Below are 17,477 nucleotides of genomic sequence, written 5' to 3'. Positions count from 1 at the left end.
CATTTATTTTTGCTTTATGACACATTCGATATATTTATGGGCGTGATTATCTTTTCTGACACGTTTCAATATTGTGTTTAACTTTCTTAATAACACCGTTAAACTTCCTAGGAAAGTAAAACTAAAAAGGGAAAATTGTTTTTTTAGACCAAAAAAATAGATTCATTGCAAGAATACCCTCGGATAATCAAATTAAGAAATAAATTATGAAATATTAAAAATGGGAAAAATAATTAAAACTAATTAAAATAGAATAAAAAATTAGAAACCTCCAATCCCTTATTTTGTCGATCTCTTCATCTCCAACAATCTCTCTCTCGTAAGGCGACACGAGCTCTTGATCTCGGTGGTGCGACGACGACAGGGTCAAGATCTAGGCTAATCCGGCCAAAGTCTCTTCTTCTTCGGTCACTGGATTCCTTCAACCTTCTGCTCCGCCTAGAGTTTACAATCCCCGCGCTCCTCGTTGCGCCCATGGATATCAAACCGTTCCAGGCATAGCTTCTCTTTACTGAGTTTGTTGTGCTGATTCAGTTTTTACAGATTTCAATTTTAGTGAAATTGATGACGATCATGAATCCTTTTCGTCGAAATTTTTCAATTGTGAGTTTGTGTTGTGATAAGTTGATCATAAGATCGTGTTTTCTTTTGCAATAGAAACCAGTTTAGGGTTTGTGTGATCAACTATTTGAGTGATATCGATTTTTGACTATGCTTAGGCAAATGGGTTGTTGAAGCAGATTGAAAGTTCTGATTTTGAGTTGGTTTTGGAATTATGTGATTGGTTTTGATAAACTTGTCTTGCTTGGAAGAGATTGATGAGGGAAGTACTTCAAGAGGTTGCCGTAAGACCCACCTGCTGGAATTAGCGGTGCTCCTCAAGACAACAACATCATGCTCTGTAATGCTGTTATATTCGGGTAATGTAAACAAGTATACTTACAGAAACATGTTTTTCATTGTACGTATCACACCTTCTGTTTGTGGGCTTGCAGGCCTGATGATTCACCATGGGATGGAGTTAAGGTTTTTGTTATTGTAATCACTTATCTTTAGATTTTAGTAATAGTCAATATCTTTCCTTGTATGATTTTTTCTACGTACGTTCTACTTCCCTTTTACATGGATCTTTGATCTCCATTTTTAAGTGTTGGTGTTCTTGATAGGACCACATTGGTCCAACAATCACTCTTTAATTTTTAAATCACAGCCATTGCTCTGTGATCCTAATCCGAGTTCTCCTGCAAACTCGGAAGCTGCACGAATGTTCAGCGAAAGCAAACGCGAGTACAACAGATGAGTATGCGAGTCTTGTGTTTGATTCCACCAACACTTCTCCCTCTCCGTTTTTCTTTCATCTTATTGTGTTTTCAAAGTTTGTGATTTGTTTCTCTTATTGTTTCTGTGTTTCCATGTATTATCTTAACCATATTCATCTTTATAATGATCATTTGTAGATTAAAAACACAGTTCTTTGTGCCTTGGAGATGATTTCACTGAGATTCCTATTTAAAACAAAGTGATCTTACAAATATCAAAAATTAAATATAAAACAAGGAAAAACTTAGATATGAATCAGGGAAGAAACTTTGAGAAATTTTTGTGAAAAATTAAGGGGATATGGAAGAACCGTGTTTGAAGAAGGCGTAGCCACAATTTTTTAAAAATTTTGTTGTGCGAATATTCGATTTTTTTTTTCAAAATTGGTAACAGAATATTTCCAGATATTTTCATAAATTCACTTTCCATATTTTCAAAACTGTTCATAGTTATCTGTAGAATATGTATTCTACACATAGTAGAATACAGTTAAACCATTTGAAATCAGTTTCTACGGATTTTAGATTTTGACTAATGTGTAGATTGTGGATTCCACATATTTTAGAATGATAGACAAAACCTAGAATGTGTATTCAAAATATTTTTAGATTAATATTATTTATGTAGATCACGTATTAAACATAGTAGATTCAATGAAAATAGTGGATTTTAGTTTCCACTTTGTAGAATGCAGATTCTACTTTATGTAGAATGAAATATGAAATTATGATTTAAATATTTTTTGAATTGGAAAAAATACCACTAATTTGATATAGGTATAACATTAGTAGTCATTATTTTTTCAATTTTTTTTGTGTGTAAAACTATTTATTTGATTTATTTTCGAAAATACTAAAAGGTATTATAGAAAAAAATGGTAGAAAATAGAAATTAGCCTAATGGGACAATGTTACATATTTTTGGCCTAAAAAAACAATTTTCCCAACTAAAAAAGAACACACCGAATCCAGGGTTAGTTATTTGAAATATGGAAAGTAAGTGGGGTGTAGTCTGTTAAAATCATATAATTGAGGGGGTGGGGTGCGAATAGCAAACCAAGAAACACACATACGAAAGCCTTCCATACCAAACATTTAGGTATGGCTTTGCGTCTGCAATCAAAGACTGCGTAATAGCTCTCTGCCCATCCGTGACTTGGTCACGTAGGTGTGTGGGTTTAAGAAAATCTAATTCATTCAGTTGAATAAGTTATGCATAGGTTTCAGCCTTTTACCTGAAAGTTGACATGGAAATATATCTACAGATTTGATCAGATAACAAATAATAATACTACGTTAACAAATTAATCTCTTTTCCATCAGATAGATTATCCTATTTTGATAAATTATCCTATTCTTTTGTTACTGGATACATTCATTACAAGAAGAAACGTAACAAAACAAAACAAAAATACAAATGAACTAATATATAAAATATTCCTATAGAATTTTCGATTCCCAGATGGTTCGAGCATCAGAAACACGACAATTACGACACGACTCATTATGAAACCCTATCCGACAACACAAACACACTCCAGCCTGAGCCCCGAACAACTCGGATCCCCACGGTCCAGTGGACTCGATCGAGTCAAGATTTGCCTTCCGGGTTGACTCGTACCGGTAACTCCTCGTAGTAGCCGGACCAACAGAGAGTTCTAAATTGAGTACACAATCCTCTTCCGACGTCGTTTCGCTGCTCGTGCAGTTATTGTTATTATAATCACCCTCTTCGCGGTATAGCACCGTTGGTTCCGGTTTAACCGTTTGATGTTGATCCGGTTTGGCTAAATCGAATTGAACAGGCTCGTCGTGTAGAAGTGACGGTGTTGTTGTTTTCGAAGGAGGGATTGTGGATTCGTTGATCGGACGGTGCGTGTTTGGGTCAATCCCGCGGCTGAGAAGCTTCCTCTTGATGTGAGTGTTCCAATAGTTTTTGATCTCGTTGTCTGTTCTTCCTGCTAATCTCCCAGCAATCAACGACCATCTGCAAATGAATATTTTGATCAGATTTTAAATAAATAAAAAATCACAGAGAAAGAAAGAGAAACATCCACACATGATTCTTGTTTTTTTTTTCAAGATCCTCTGTTATGATTCATGAAACAGAGAGAGAGGAGACTAACTTGTTACCGAGTAAGCTATGGAGTTTGATGATGAGTTCGTCTTCTTCCTCAGTGAAATTACCTCTCTTGAGATCCGGTCTTAGATAATTCATCCATCTCAACCTACAACTCTTACCACATCTCTGCAACCCTGTCAAAATTTTGTAAATTTCAATATCAGCCTCTTTTTCTGTGTTTGTACATAGATAATATGTATATATTACCGGCGGCTCTAGGGAGAGATCGCCAGCATCCTTCACCGTGTTTGCGGATGTAATCAACGAGAAGCTGATCTTCTTCTTTAGTCCAAGCTCCTTTGTTCATGTGAGCTTTCTCGCAACAAGGTGACCTTCCCATCTCTCTCTTTCTCTTTTTAATGGCCTCTCCTTTCTTGGATCTCTATTGGTGTGTTTTTTTTGTTGAAGGAAGAGAGTTCCTGTAGGATGTTTGGTTTTGAATGTCATTTATAATAACTACCAAACTAATATTTTAATACAAAAGTTATATAATAAAACGATCTACAAATGAAATGAAAAATATTGGACCTAAGAATTTGAACCAACCAGGGAAAAAAATTGATTGTACACTCACAGGAGGAACATGGGGTGGGATTTCCTAACTTTTCTTTCGTATTAATCATATTCAGATGCAGATCGTACGGTTTAGTTGTTGACTTTTCTTCTCTTTAAGGTGATCTGAGAAAACATCATAATAGTAAGTTTACAGTTCCACAATTTCTTAACAATCACATGATTCATCGTTCAAAAGGAAAAATAATTACAGTATAATTTAATTGTAACTTTATTACTTTCTTCTTCTTCGTGTAAACGAAGAGAGTTGATTTGCCGTTTCTAACCATTTAGAAGTTTAAGCAAATTCTTACTGCATCGTTGACAAAAGAAAAGAAAAAAGCAATTCTTACTGAATCATTTTAATAGATGCTTTCTCCTTTTTTTTTTTATATAAGTCGTTTTAGAGAAATTTTTATGTTTCAAATTATATGACGTTATTGGTTTTCTATGTAAAATTTATTAATATTTAATGTTATATGACTAATGATAATATATTTTATATTTTATTAATGATTGATTTGTGGTTAGGTAAATAATTAATGATGTTTTTGTTTATAAAATATAAAAAAATTAATGATTTTTTAATCTATGAGCACAATTCTAAAACGATTTATATTAAAAAACGGAGGGAGAATAACCTAAGTTTAGCATGAAATATACCAGCAATGTTTTTTTATTTGGGTCTATAGGAAACAGAATAAAAGAAAGAGAGTAGATCTGGATGAAAGTAGGTAGATAGATTGGTAAGATGAGTAGGTAGCTGTCCTTTTTTATCTCAATACTCAACCTCTCTCTTCCTCCAATCACTCTCTCCACACGCTACTTCTCTCACGTACTCCCACGTGTCTTATAATTTAATTATTTTTTTTCTTGTTGATTAGTTGGATAACTGAATTATTTGGGTTGGGCATGTGCATTTCTTCCGTCTCTTTCTGTTGTGTTGTGTCCCTTAAGCCATGTTCGATTTTCACGCCGAAGTTCTAACAATGACGGTCCAATTAAAAAATCAAATAATACAAATGTAAACGCAACTACTGTTTATTAATATCTTCTTAGAACCATACAAATGTTAACATTCTTTCCCTACACGGTTATATACTACTTATTTAGACAAGTTATGAAAAGTTTAAATAAAACGTATTACGCAACAAATGTTTATTAATATTTTCATAGAACCATACAAATGTTAACATTCTTTCCTACAAGGTAATATACTCATTTAGACAAAGTTATGAAAAGTTTTAATGTGTTGCAGTATAAAATAGAGTTGAGTTTTACAACGTGATGTAATACTAATAGTTAATACACACGCAAAGATAAAGCTTCAAAAAGTCTACTAACAACCTTATTTTTTTAACCCAAATACCCAATGATAAAGACTATAAATTTCTTCAACCATACACCTTCGACCAATCTATATCATCACTCCACCAAACAAAACTAAAAGGTCTGCTATTTACAGTATTGGAGATATATTAAAAAAAAAAAATTCTTAAAAATTTCTTTAACCGTTCACCTTTTTTTTCTGAAGTTTTCTACAATCCAACCACTGTTCAGCGTTTTCAGTTTAGCTACTGTTCAACAAAAACATTTTGGAGTCCACTATTCAATGTTTTTTATGGGAGCCATAAGCTATGCATAATTAAGAACGATCCTAAAGCTATGCATAATTAAGAACGATCCTAAAGTTATTGGCCTTTTTGGTCAACCTTATACGGTAAACCAGACATTCCCCTATATAAACAAAATCACAAGTCTGTTTTTGTACTGATAACTTTTCCTCTCAAAAAGAACCACAAACACAAGCAACACAAGATGCTGTTCTTACAATTTAGAATGTTTTGCTGCTTCAACTTTTAGTACAAAGCACAAAGTTATAAATGTTGGAGAATTAAGCTTACTCGCAGCGGTACAACGGGTCTTAAGATTTATGAAGTCATAAATATTTTATTTTAATAATATTTTTTTTTTTTTTTTTTACAATTTAGAGGTATAAAACTATTTATATCCTTTTAAAAGTTTTACAATTTATTACTTCACCTAAAAAAACATTTAACATGGCCTGCTTACTAACATAGTAAAATCATTTGCATGGCCCATAGAGTTGGGCTTTTAGTACAAATGAAAAAGGCCTGCAAATAAATAAACAATAAACCGAATCTCTAAAACTATAAAAACGCGGAGCCAAGTCCCGAGCTATCGTTCCCCGATCACAAATGATCTCACCTGAGACCATCGCCGGCCTCAGGGACACTCTACAGTCTCCGGGAGAGACTAATCCGCCATGGAGAAATCGGAAAACTCAACAACTTCTAGCCATTCTTATTTCGCAAAGATCCAACCGTCCTAAAAAAATCATTTATCTAGTTGGGAGTGATAGGAACAAAAGATTCTTCAGGGTGCTGAAGATTGATCGTTCAGAGCCATCTGAGCTTCACATAAGTGAAGATCCCGTTGTGTACTCTCCTCAGGAAATCAAGAGCCTCCTCCTTCAGCGAAGGCTATCGCTCCACTGGTGGATTGGCTATTGTCGCCAAAGTTTATGGAATTGTTGGGATTTAGTTTAATTGACATAGCTCTTTGTATTTCATTTATTTGCAGGTACAAGAAGCTTCTGTCAAGTGTGGATTTGACGAAAGATTTATTTTTACAGTTACACGTATCCTATAATGCAAAGTTTGCAGAAGAACGTTTTGTCATCTGGTGAGGAAGCGGTGCCCTATGATAACATTTTTCTATGGAATACATATCTGACACAGCCTATTCGATCAAGGTGTAACCAACAACACTATTTAGGAATTTTAAGCAGGTACTCTTTAGCTTGACTTGTAACCACTAGAGTTAAAACTATTCGTGGTTCAATATATGGAAGAGACTTCAGTGTAACTCTAGTCTCCAGACGTTCTCGGCATTTTGCAGGCACACGGTAAGACATCATGGATGAGAAATTATTTTCTAGGCTAATAAGTTTGGATGCTTGTCTCTCTTGTTTTCTGTTAAATAGAGTGCCTTTTTATTCTGTTATTCTTTAACGCAGTTACTTGAAAAGGGGCGCGAATGATGTTGAAACAGAACAACTTGTTTTTGATGAAGAAGCTGGATCGAAAAATGACCTCAGTGGTGCAGATGCGAGGATCAATTCCACTCTTTTGGTCGCAAGAGACCTCGAAATTTAGTCCCACGCCTGATATTTTCTGTGAGAAACGTCACATGCGCCTGTTATCTCTACTAGACGATTTGAACGTGTGTGTTATTGATATTCCACTTTCTGGTTGTTTCGTCTCATTACAGAGGTATGATCCTACATACGAGTCAACCAAAATGCATTTTGAAGACCTGGTGAGACGATATGGGAATCCAATTATTGTGCTCAACTTAATCAAGGTTAGTTTTTAAATTTAATGTACTTTCAGCAAAGAGGCATTGAATTTCCATGGAAATATTCATACATTTTTATTGAATGTTCATGCGGTTACTCCTTTTGTTCTTAACTCACAAATGTCCATGTTCATAAGGCGTGAGTTTGCGAATGCAGTGGGTTATCTAAACTCTATTCTTCATGAAGAAAATCATCTCAAATTTATCCACTGGGATTTCCACAAATTTGCACAGAGGTAGAATGTTGTGGATTTGTTTTCTATTTTCAGCAAGTCGGCGAATGTATTGGCTTTTTTTGGGTGCTGTAGCAAGCGAAGCCCTTGATTTGACTGGATTTTACTTCAGTTGCAAGCCTAAGATCGCTAAGAACAAAGCTCGCCATCTTAGTCAGGTAATTTTTGGGATGATATGGTTGAATATTACGTATTTAGGCAGATATTTGGTTTGTTTTTTTAAGAGCAAATCTCCAAAATAGCACCTTTCTAAATTTATATCACGAAAATAGCATTCAAAAACAAAAATGACCAAAATAGCACATTTCTAAGTTTATCCTTTGAAATTTTTAATTTTTTTATTTTTCAAAATTTGAAATCTTATCCCCAAAACCTCATTTCTCAACTCTAAACCCTAAACTCTAAACCCTAAACCCTAAACCCTAAACCCTAAACCCTAAATCCTAAATTCCACCCTTTAACTCTAAACCCTAAGTTTGTGACTTTTGATAAAACATTAAGTGCTATTTTTGTGACTTTTGACATAGTTTGGGAATAAAAACTTGATTTAGTACTATTTTTGTCTTTTTATCTTTTTTTTAATCCAAACAATGGTGCCATTCGTCACCTTTCTGGTTTTAATGGAGAAAATTGCTGCAGGGAACTATCTCTGCGTGATCTTAGAGCTTACTCTGTGGAACTTACAAGGGGTGAGAGTTCAAATGATATACTTACTGCTCTTGCTAACCGAGAGAAGGAGATGAAGCTAAGCCAACAGAAAATAGACGATGGAACTGATTCCTCAGCCCCTCTTTACCAAAGTTTTCTGCGTACCAACTGTATTGACTGCTTGGATCGAACAAACGTAGTAGGCCGACAACTACACGCAATGGGATTGAGTGATACATCTAAGATCGACCCCTAACAGTAGCATAGCTGCTGCTGCACTTATGGATATGTACCAGAGCATGGGCGATGCCCTTGCACAACAATTTGTCGTTTTGACAGAGCAGAATTTGCAATGCTTATTCGTTAACATCTCTTTAAATGGATTATAGGTTTTCCCAGAAAGGCAGGGTAAATGGAAGGCCACGACACAGTCTAGAGAGTTTCTGAAGTCTATCCAACGATACTACAGCAATACGTACACCGATGGTGAAAAGCAAGACGCCATAAACTTGTAAGATACTTCTTTCTTGCACAAGTTACTTCAGTTCCGTGCTAAGTTGTTAATATTTATGGTAAAGTAAGTGATGTAGCAATAGGATGAAAGCTTTTTAGAATAAATCTCTGAGTTTTTTACCTTGTTGATGATTAGATAGAGGCTATAGAACATAACCACTATTCTCTTAGGCATCACTGATAATCTCAAACTACCAAGATAGTGAATCCTCAGAAGAATTGCTGGCTAAGAACCCCCTGTATTTTCGTGTCTCCTAGTAGTAACTAATGACTTATTGCGAGCAGATTCTTGGGCTACATTCAACCTCAGGACGGGAAACCTGCACTCTGGGAGCTGGATTCTGATTACTATCTCCATGTTGTAGGGATTGGAGATGATATTTTCCCTGGAAGCGGGTAAGATTTACTTTTAGTGAACCTAGTGCGTGTCAGGTTATGGGTTAACACTTACTTAGATGCAAAAATATTTTCAGATGGTGCCTGAAACTGAACCACAAGTTTAATGGGCTAATGAACCAATTGAGGAAATACCAAAAATGTTAAATTCAAATCACCAAGAAAGATCTTAACCTCTGGTTGCGTATGATTTATGATCTGGTGCAGTGCAGGGTCCTCTCCATCCCGAAACCCATGAGTGGTATTGGAGTCAATCTTGCACCAGTGCCAGCTTTCAGAGAGGACTTCTCACGGAAGAAGCCGGCTTCTTTTGACAAACTGATCGAGCAGACGTGCAGTTCAATAAAGAACGTAAGGCTTTGTAGCGAGACAGACCAAAGGCCAGGTGGCAGTACCGGAAGCACTGGTGTGGCTCCTGATGCAGCGTAATGATCCTCACTTCGAAATTTCAACCATGCTTTGACTGGAACTTGAATTTTGGGAATGGCTAATAAAAAATCTTGAATGTGACTTTTTGGCGTTTAGAAGAACGTTGGTCCCTATCAGAAAGTAGGAAGATGGTTCCAGGTTCAGAAAAGAACAGAGATTTTAGTTCAAACCAAACCATGACTTTTTTTACGAATGTTGAGTTTAATTTTCTTGACGTTCTCATCTGCAGTGAGATTCAGCTCAAGAGCCCCAATTGGCTGTTTGGTTCAAGAAAACCTGAAGAGAGTGGCTCTGCCACAAGACCTGGCGCAGACGATAGTGAGAAAGGTGTGACCTCGAGTGAGAGAGAGTCAACGATTTCTGCAACTTGGAACCATCATGAGGAAGGTATCTTCCAAAGGTATTATTGATTCCCCTTTTCCTTCCCTCTCTGAAATGTGAACTTCCTTCGGAATATTTTTTTTTTCGAATTTTAGACTAAATGATGGTCCAACGACGGCTTGGCATTTTGGAAATCCATTTTTTTTTCTCTAGTTGCAAAAAAAATCACTTGTTGCATTTGTTTCATTGTGTAGAGATACCTATCGATGACATCAACCAATGTAGGCTATAGAACATAACCACTATTCTCTTAGGCATCACTGATAATCTCAAACTACCAAGATAGTGAATCCTCAGAAGAATTGCTGGCTAAGAACCCCCTGTATTTTCGTGTCTCCTAGTAGTAACTAATGACTTATTGCGAGCAGATTCTTGGGCTACATTCAACCTCAGGACGGGAAACCTGCACTCTGGGAGCTGGATTCTGATTACTATCTCCATGTTGTAGGGATTGGAGATGATATTTTCCCTGGAAGCGGGTAAGATTTACTTTTAGTGAACCTAGTGCGTGTCAGGTTATGGGTTAACACTTACTTAGATGCAAAAATATTTTCAGATGGTGCCTGAAACTGAACCACAAGTTTAATGGGCTAATGAACCAATTGAGGAAATACCAAAAATGTTAAATTCAAATCACCAAGAAAGATCTTAACCTCTGGTTGCGTATGATTTATGATCTGGTGCAGTGCAGGGTCCTCTCCATCCCGAAACCCATGAGTGGTATTGGAGTCAATCTTGCACCAGTGCCAGCTTTCAGAGAGGACTTCTCACGGAAGAAGCCGGCTTCTTTTGACAAACTGATCGAGCAGACGTGCAGTTCAATAAAGAACGTAAGGCTTTGTAGCGAGACAGACCAAAGGCCAGGTGGCAGTACCGGAAGCACTGGTGTGGCTCCTGATGCAGCGTAATGATCCTCACTTCGAAATTTCAACCATGCTTTGACTGGAACTTGAATTTTGGGAATGGCTAATAAAAAATCTTGAATGTGACTTTTTGGCGTTTAGAAGAACGTTGGTCCCTATCAGAAAGTAGGAAGATGGTTCCAGGTTCAGAAAAGAACAGAGATTTTAGTTCAAACCAAACCATGACTTTTTTTACGAATGTTGAGTTTAATTTTCTTGACGTTCTCATCTGCAGTGAGATTCAGCTCAAGAGCCCCAATTGGCTGTTTGGTTCAAGAAAACCTGAAGAGAGTGGCTCTGCCACAAGACCTGGCGCAGACGATAGTGAGAAAGGTGTGACCTCGAGTGAGAGAGAGTCAACGATTTCTGCAACTTGGAACCATCATGAGGAAGGTATCTTCCAAAGGTATTATTGATTCCCCTTTTCCTTCCCTCTCTGAAATGTGAACTTCCTTCGGAATATTTTTTTTTTCGAATTTTAGACTAAATGATGGTCCAACGACGGCTTGGCATTTTGGAAATCCATTTTTTTTTCTCTAGTTGCAAAAAAAATCACTTGTTGCATTTGTTTCATTGTGTAGAGATACCTATCGATGACATCAACCAATGTAGCCAATGGTTGGTATGGTGGTACTCTCCTCGGTGACCAAGATGAAAACAGCGAAATTTACAGACATTGTGCTCAGTTCTGTCAGGTTCAGATTTTTTTTTCTTGCTGATTTGCATCCACAGATTAATAGATATCTTTGAATAAAACTCAGAGTTCCATTTGTTTACAGTGGAACCGTTTGACAACGATCATGAGTTAGGGCATCTCCAACCCCACTCTATTTTCTCTTCTAAAATAGAGTTCAGAGTAAAAATATTCTAGTGGTACTCTATTTTCTACTCTACAATAGTGTAAACCTATTTTTAGAGTAATTTTTTTATGTTTTGTTCATCACTCTATTTTTCACTTTAAAATAGAGTACCATTAGAGCAACATCCAACTCTATTATAGATAGAGTTACTCTATTTTTGAGTAAACCATCGGAGATAGTCTTACAACAGAGTTCTGCAGAAGTTCTCCACGTGAACACAGTCGATGTAATAATAGACATTGGAGAAGAAGAAACGGAGATGGAAAAGGCCTTAAATGAATACGCTCAGATCGGTAGCAAAGTCGGGATCATTCCAACACAATGCAGATACTTCGCCGAAGATCCTTGTTGGCTATCCAGATGGCTCGTCGGAGATGATAATATCCCAAAGGTCATTTAATCACAACCAATGATTTTCCCCCACAAGAACAACATAACGTCTCACACCAGAGACTCTTCTCTTTTGGTTGTATGCTTTACATGAAATCATATTTTGGGCATTGTGAAAAAGAATACGCTCATTTATTTCACTAGAGGTAGAATATTGGAACATCATACATAATATTGAGGAATACACATTCAGGCAAAACTAGTTTCCTTGGCTTCTTCACTCTACAAGTTTCTCCACTTATGTTCATACACACTATTACAAATACAACGATGTTTTTAGGTTTACCTAAAGTAGCATATCTGACTTGGCTGGTAATCTCTTGAAGAAATTGGCAGGTACTGAAGGCATTCTGCTCCTGAACCGTGGATGGCGCAGCATGAACAGCCCGAGCAAGATCGCAATCACCTGGAACGGTGTGATGTATATAAACACAGCCCATATCAACGAGAAGACGATGAATAAAGCAGTTGCTCTCGGGTCTCTCCAGCTAAGTAAGGCTTGGATCCTCTCTCCTTGTGTCGCCAGGTCTCCCACGACTGTCTGGACTCTGCCACCGACACTCCTAAGCCTGTCATACCTCATTCTGACAATGTCTGCTGGTCTGCTTGTCGGGAAAGTGTCAAACTCCTCGTCTAGCTCGTCTGGGTGAGCGTTGTCTGCTTGAGACACACGAGCGTCCATGTGAGGCGGGTGTCTCGGTCTGTACCGGTAGTTCCACATGCCTATCACAAAGAGGTAGAGGAAGATTGTGGGTAAAATCAGTTCTGGGTAGCAGACAAGAATCAGGAACAGAACATGGACGAGACAGGTTGTGATCGGGTTTCTCCATGTACAGATATCGTTGAACCACTTGCAGACCAGAGTGACCGAGGAGAGAAGCGACATGATTCTGCTGAAATTGGCTTTGCTTCTCCTGAGACTGAACATATGGTAGTCTACATCAAGCATGTACTCCACAACCTCTCGTCTCAGCGGCGGCTCGGACCTTGATAGTCTTGTTGCAACTATTTGCATCGCCTGATGCCTAAGCAAGTCGATATGCCTGACTGGTATCGGTTGAACATAATGCATTTTGGGCAACAACGGTCTTCCGTATTGAGCCATCATGTTAACAAAGGAGATGCAAGTGTACCTCAGAGCTAGCTGAAGCTCGCCGTTCTTCTTTAGACCACCGGGAGTAAGAACCAGCAACGGGTAGTAATGAGTGTAAACCCGGTCTGTCTCCAGCGTAGATAGCCTGACTCTAACTTTCCCAATCCTCTGGTCCTTGGAGTCACCACCATCGTTGGTGTGACCATTGTCAAAGACTCCAATTGTTATAACCGTGCAAGGATCATGAACTTCCCAGGTATATTGCTCGTTCCACTTAGGTGCAAGCGCGTCTAAAAGAGTCCTCGTTCTCACCCATTTGTTCCCATATTTGGCCACACAGTAGGGATCAGTCATCCTCCCATCTTTAGCTTTCATAGGCATCAAGTTCCTAGCACTGAGAATCCCAAGCTCAAGAAGCCCAATGCTCGGCTTCCTCAAATGCTTTGAAGACGGTTGAAGATCGCTGCTGAAATGCGTGGACTCATCAAGAACATGGTACCCAGCTTCAATACAAAGCCTAAGCAGAATCTTACTAGAGAACTTCTCTTTCTTCTTCTCAGTCTCTTCCTCCATAGACATTGAATGTCTCTGAAGATTAAACCACCGTGGATCAGGCATCTTCCCAGTCTCATGCCTCACCGGAACATCCCTCACAGGTATAAACAACCTCCCCAGTATCTCATCTTTCCCCGGACCAATCCTATCATCAACCGACACAATCACCATATCCTCAAACGGCTCAGACACAACAAACATAAGCTCCTCGCCCCACTGAGGGCTCATTGTCCGCATCTGAGGCGTCCTCGTCGCTCTCGTCTGATTCCCCGCGTGAATCTTAACGAAAGCATCAGGTACTCTCCCTTTATCAGAGGGAACAAGATCTTGAGCTTCCATCACATAAATCCTGAGGTAATACAGCTTCGGCGAGAAGTAAACTTTGGAGCGAGTGTTGGAGAGGTTCGAGTGGCTAACGCGGTGAGCGTCAGAGTGCCAAGCGTCAGGGAACGACTCGTCAGCTTGAGTTCCCATCCAAACAGCAAGCATGACCTCTCCTCTGTTGGTCTTCATCCCTTTCTTGTCCTCGAGCCTGTACCACTGTGGAGCGAGAGGACTATCCGGAGGCACCCTGAGAGGAACTTCAGTGAGATCGATCAATACTCTTCCCACGAAATCATCTTTGGTGATGAGATCTTTGTCTTTAACAGTGACTTCAAGCTGATTCGACTGCAGCCTCTCTTTAGAGAAGGCGAAGATCTGTTTCCAGATCGGGTTCTGATTCTTCCCCAAATGCTTCGTCAAGCCTTTGTAGTTGCCAAGCTTCACTTCCACGTAAGGATCTAAGCTACCGGAGACGTCCATCACGGGGAGATCTCGAGCCTTGACCACGCTGACGTAGAGGTAATGCATCTGCTCCACGAGGTCGTAGGTGCTCGAGGTTTTGTCTCCGCTGCTCCGGTAATAGTACGACTGTCGCCTCCGAGCTGCTAACGGAGGACTGGTTTCGATGAGCTGAAACTCAGGATTCTGTCTCGGTGGTAGTGGCATCTGCATCACGGCGCCGGGCGGTGGTCCCGGAGCTCTCATGAAATCTGACCTAAACTCCGGTTGGTTAGGAGGAAGGTGCGAAGGCGGCTTTGCTTCAAACGATTGCTCAGCTCCGATCGAGTGGAAAGTTCTTGTTTCTTTCTCTTTCTTCTTCGGCTTCATCGTCTCCACGTAAACCTCTTCGAATGAGTTTTGGTTTTGGTTTTGATTATGAAACTCCTCCTGAGGCTCCTCCTTGCTCTCCTTCTCTGCCGGCGGAGGAATGAAATCTGAGCCGTCGACAGGAGCGGCGTAGATTCTAAGAGCGATATCGCCTTTGATGTGAGAGAACAAACCTCGTTTGTCTAGTGGATACCTCTGCACATCGCCTTCAGATTCCGATAACGGAACAACCGCGCCGGAGATTTTTACGCGGCCAAGGAACTTTCCCGGTTGGTTATCACGGCGGTCGTCGTAGACGGTGACGTCGATGGTCTTGTTGGTCAAACGCCTCAAGTCACCGACGTTGAAAACTAGCTTCTCGTTCCACTGAGGGTTTAGATCTTTGAACCGCGTTTGCGTTCTCTGCCGCTGGTCGTCGAATTCAACCTCCACGAATGGACTCGCTGACCCTTGCCCGTCTTTGGGCATCAAGTCGCTCGCGTCCACGATTTCAACGACTAGTTTGCTCATATCGGAATTATTTTTTTGGAGTTTCTTGAAGTCGGTGTTTAGAGGCAAAACGTCCGGCAAAGAAAGACTCGGTGGTACAACTGATTTGAATTGAAACAAGAGTTATGAGGAGAGAAGAGGAGAGATGAAACAACTTATCATCTTTGATTTTTATTTTTTATTTTTGTTAAAAAAACAAGCGATGATGTGTTAAAGAGGAGTAGTAAAACTCGGGGCATTCAGACAGAAGTCAAGAGGAAGACGTCATTTATTCATTTTTCGATTCCTCCCAAATTTAACTATTTTATTGTATTATTACTACTTTTTTATATATCAAAATCATTTGTAGAAATAGATAGCAACGAAATCATTTGTTTTGAATATTCAAATGAAAAAGTGTTGAATATTCTTGATTATTACTCCAGCATATGAATCATTTGGTTTTATATCTTTCGAATATCGTCCTCGTCGGTGATTCACCAAATATTCCTACGTACCATTGGCGGGACATAGTTATCTGACATGGTAATTGATGAAAAATAAATAACCTTTTCTACGATTAATTACTTTTTTTTTTTGTCAACTGCGATTAATTACTTATATTGATACTATTGTAGGTCAACAAAAACAAATTTTTGAAGGGATCGTTCAAAAAAAAAAAAAATTATTGAAGGGTTATAAAAAAGTGAGGAAAAATGTGTAAGATAAAAAAGAAGAGAATTGAGAATTGGGTGAGTGAGTGAAGTGTAGGCCCGTGAAAGATGTACCATCGTTGTCTAATGTGGTGGTGGCCATTTGTGCTTCGTTTGGTAATGCTAACGATAATTAGAAAGTGGATTAATTTTATTTCTTTTTCTTAATTATTGTAATAGTTTATATTACAATGACAGCAACAATGAAAAGGAAAAGGAATTTCATTATTCGTTTTATGTATATTATATGTGAAATCTATTTGTTGTTTCCATCATGTGATCTAGCATAGGTATTAAGACTAAACAACCATAATCATATATGAATTTACAAAACTTATTTCTGAAGATGTAAGATGTCTGCGTTCAAGTAGTCGCTGACGTAGTTGCTGAAGCACACGTCGGGTTAAGTGGTGAAGACCATGTGAAGTCAAGGTGCTGAGCTGGAGTCGTGTAGACTTGGAGAGCAAGGGAGTATCTTGGAGATATGGAAAGAGCAATAAACTTGAGGAGCAAGTTTATGACTTAAAGAAAGAGGAATAAGTGCATTCCAAAAAAAAGAAAGTTGCACTTATTGTTATGGAAGATGCCCATACATGTTACCTTGGAAACTAGGGTTTCGGAAACATGGAGAATAACTATAAGATAGCTATGGGGTCGTCTGTATAGAGACAGAGACACAGAGGCTGATCTTATAGAGAGAGAGAAGCTCTTGGAAGTGTTCTGGGTCGTGCTGAAGCAAGGGCTGAATCTAGTTGTTAGGGTGTAACAGACTGTGTAAAGCTGATTAAGCAGATCTTGTAATAGAGTGTACAAGACGATTTCTAATAAAGCTTAAGGGTTGCTTGTAGTTGTTTTGTCTCTTGCTTTACTTTCTGTATTACCTTATTGTGTCTGCATCTTGCACTTACAAGTGGTATCAGAGCGGGGCACCTAAGTTATCAGTGTTATCCTGAAGGTGAAGATGGACACGATTATTTCGGTGCAGAAGGCGATCGCGTTGAATGCAGACCAATATGGTCATTGGAAAGCTCGCTTGAAGGAGATGATTCGAGGAATCAATGAAGATGCGTGGACAGCTGTGGAGATTGGTTGGGAGGAGCCTACCATAGTCACAGGAGGTGAAAAGAAGCCTAAGCCAAAAGAGGATTGGTCAGAGGCAGAACACATACATCAAAATTTAATGCAAAGACGTTGTCGGTGATTTTTGGAGCTGTTGAAGCATAGCAGTTTCAGCTGATTCAGGGGAGTACTTCGGCTAAAGAGGCGTGGGAGATCCTGCTGAATTCGTTTGAAGGAGATGAGAGTGTCAAGAGGACACGTCTAGATCATCTTGGGTCGCAGTTTGAGAATCTCAGGTGGTCTGATAATGA

The 17,477-nt window shown here is 38.8% G+C and overlaps 4 protein-coding genes across 16 annotated transcripts; 2 read left to right on the top strand and 2 right to left on the bottom strand.

Annotated features, from left to right (window-relative positions):
- The first annotated feature begins 283 nt into the window (after positions 1-283).
- Positions 284-1,467, top strand: LOC106293432. Of its 4 annotated transcripts, none has more exons than XM_013729108.1 (4): positions 284-495; positions 815-920; positions 996-1,026; positions 1,211-1,467. In XM_013729108.1, the coding sequence occupies exons 1-4, from the start codon at positions 475-477 to the stop codon at positions 1,455-1,457; spliced, it is 405 nt and encodes a 134-aa protein (XP_013584562.1). In that variant the 5' UTR covers positions 284-474; the 3' UTR covers positions 1,458-1,467. The 4 variants fall into 4 exon arrangements, 3 of the variants coding, with proteins under 3 accessions (XP_013584562.1, XP_013584560.1, XP_013584559.1); XM_013729106.1 differs by having other exon boundaries at positions 996-1,038; XM_013729105.1 differs by having other exon boundaries at positions 815-1,026.
- A 1,138-nt stretch (positions 1,468-2,605) lies between these two features.
- On the bottom strand, positions 2,606-4,105 carry LOC106343967 (transcription factor MYB3). Its single transcript, XM_013783332.1, has 4 exons — positions 3,988-4,105; positions 3,649-3,860; positions 3,446-3,575; positions 2,606-3,306 (listed from the first exon to the last, which is right to left on the bottom strand). Exons 2-4 carry the CDS (start codon positions 3,779-3,781, stop codon positions 2,760-2,762), a joined length of 810 nt encoding a protein of 269 aa, XP_013638786.1. The 5' UTR covers positions 3,782-3,860; positions 3,988-4,105; the 3' UTR covers positions 2,606-2,759.
- A 2,088-nt stretch (positions 4,106-6,193) lies between these two features.
- On the top strand, positions 6,194-12,022 carry LOC106294540 (phosphoinositide phosphatase SAC1). 10 transcript variants are annotated; one of them, XR_001260863.1, is made up of 10 exons: positions 6,194-6,805; positions 6,896-6,922; positions 7,034-7,192; positions 7,288-7,380; positions 8,645-8,766; positions 9,054-9,164; positions 9,377-9,589; positions 9,823-9,993; positions 11,458-11,571; positions 11,656-12,022. XR_001260863.1 is itself a non-coding variant. In XM_013730119.1 (10 exons), the coding sequence occupies exons 5-10, from the start codon at positions 7,318-7,320 to the stop codon at positions 11,471-11,473; spliced, it is 696 nt and encodes a 231-aa protein (XP_013585573.1). In that variant the 5' UTR covers positions 6,194-6,699; positions 6,793-6,805; positions 6,896-6,922; positions 7,034-7,192; positions 7,288-7,317; the 3' UTR covers positions 11,474-12,022. The 10 variants fall into 10 exon arrangements, 7 of the variants coding, with proteins under 7 accessions (XP_013585573.1, XP_013585572.1, XP_013585574.1 ...); XM_013730119.1 differs by having other exon boundaries at positions 6,194-6,699; positions 6,793-6,805; positions 11,458-12,022; XM_013730118.1 differs by having other exon boundaries at positions 6,194-6,699; positions 6,770-6,805; positions 11,458-12,022.
- Positions 12,023-12,239: 217 nt separating this feature from the next.
- On the bottom strand, positions 12,240-15,642 carry LOC106294539 (protein QUIRKY). The gene has a single exon (XM_013730113.1). The coding sequence runs from the start codon at positions 15,434-15,436 to the stop codon at positions 12,413-12,415; it is 3,024 nt and encodes a 1,007-aa protein (XP_013585567.1). The 5' UTR covers positions 15,437-15,642; the 3' UTR covers positions 12,240-12,412.
- Positions 15,643-17,477: the final 1,835 nt, after the last annotated feature.

The sequence above is a fragment of the Brassica oleracea genome, chromosome C5, assembly GCF_000695525.1.
Source record: "Brassica oleracea var. oleracea cultivar TO1000 chromosome C5, BOL, whole genome shotgun sequence".
In the NCBI taxonomy this organism is placed as follows: Eukaryota; Viridiplantae; Streptophyta; class Magnoliopsida; order Brassicales; family Brassicaceae; genus Brassica; species Brassica oleracea.
The sequence above is the reverse complement of the archived record's forward strand: the minus strand, read 5'-3'. Positions and strand labels throughout refer to the sequence as shown.

Excerpts from the sequence above, each read along its gene's own strand:
- LOC106293432 (XM_013729105.1), top strand. The coding sequence starts at position 475 with ATGGATATCAAACCGTTCCAG. Across the intron at positions 496-814 it reads TGGATATCAAACCGTTCCAG|ATTGATGAGGGAAGTACTTC; the intron begins GCATAGCTTCTC and ends TGCTTGGAAGAG. Across the intron at positions 1,027-1,210 it reads CACCATGGGATGGAGTTAAG|CCATTGCTCTGTGATCCTAA; the intron begins GTTTTTGTTATT and ends TTTAAATCACAG.
- LOC106343967 (XM_013783332.1), bottom strand. The coding sequence starts at position 3,781 with ATGGGAAGGTCACCTTGTTGCGAGAAAGCTCACATGAACAAAGGAGCT. Across the intron at positions 3,576-3,648 it reads ATCTCTCCCTAGAGCCGCCG|GGTTGCAGAGATGTGGTAAG; the intron begins GTAATATATACA and ends AAATTTTGACAG. Across the intron at positions 3,307-3,445 it reads CATAGCTTACTCGGTAACAA|ATGGTCGTTGATTGCTGGGA; the intron begins GTTAGTCTCCTC and ends ATTCATTTGCAG.
- LOC106294540 (XM_013730119.1), top strand. The coding sequence starts at position 7,318 with ATGCATTTTGAAGACCTGGTGAGACGATATGGGAATCCAATTATTGTG. Across the intron at positions 8,767-9,053 it reads AAGCAAGACGCCATAAACTT|ATTCTTGGGCTACATTCAAC; the intron begins GTAAGATACTTC and ends TATTGCGAGCAG. Across the intron at positions 9,590-9,822 it reads GGTGTGGCTCCTGATGCAGC|TGAGATTCAGCTCAAGAGCC; the intron begins GTAATGATCCTC and ends TCTCATCTGCAG.
- LOC106294539 (XM_013730113.1), bottom strand. The coding sequence starts at position 15,436 with ATGAGCAAACTAGTCGTTGAAATCGTGGACGCGAGCGACTTGATGCCC.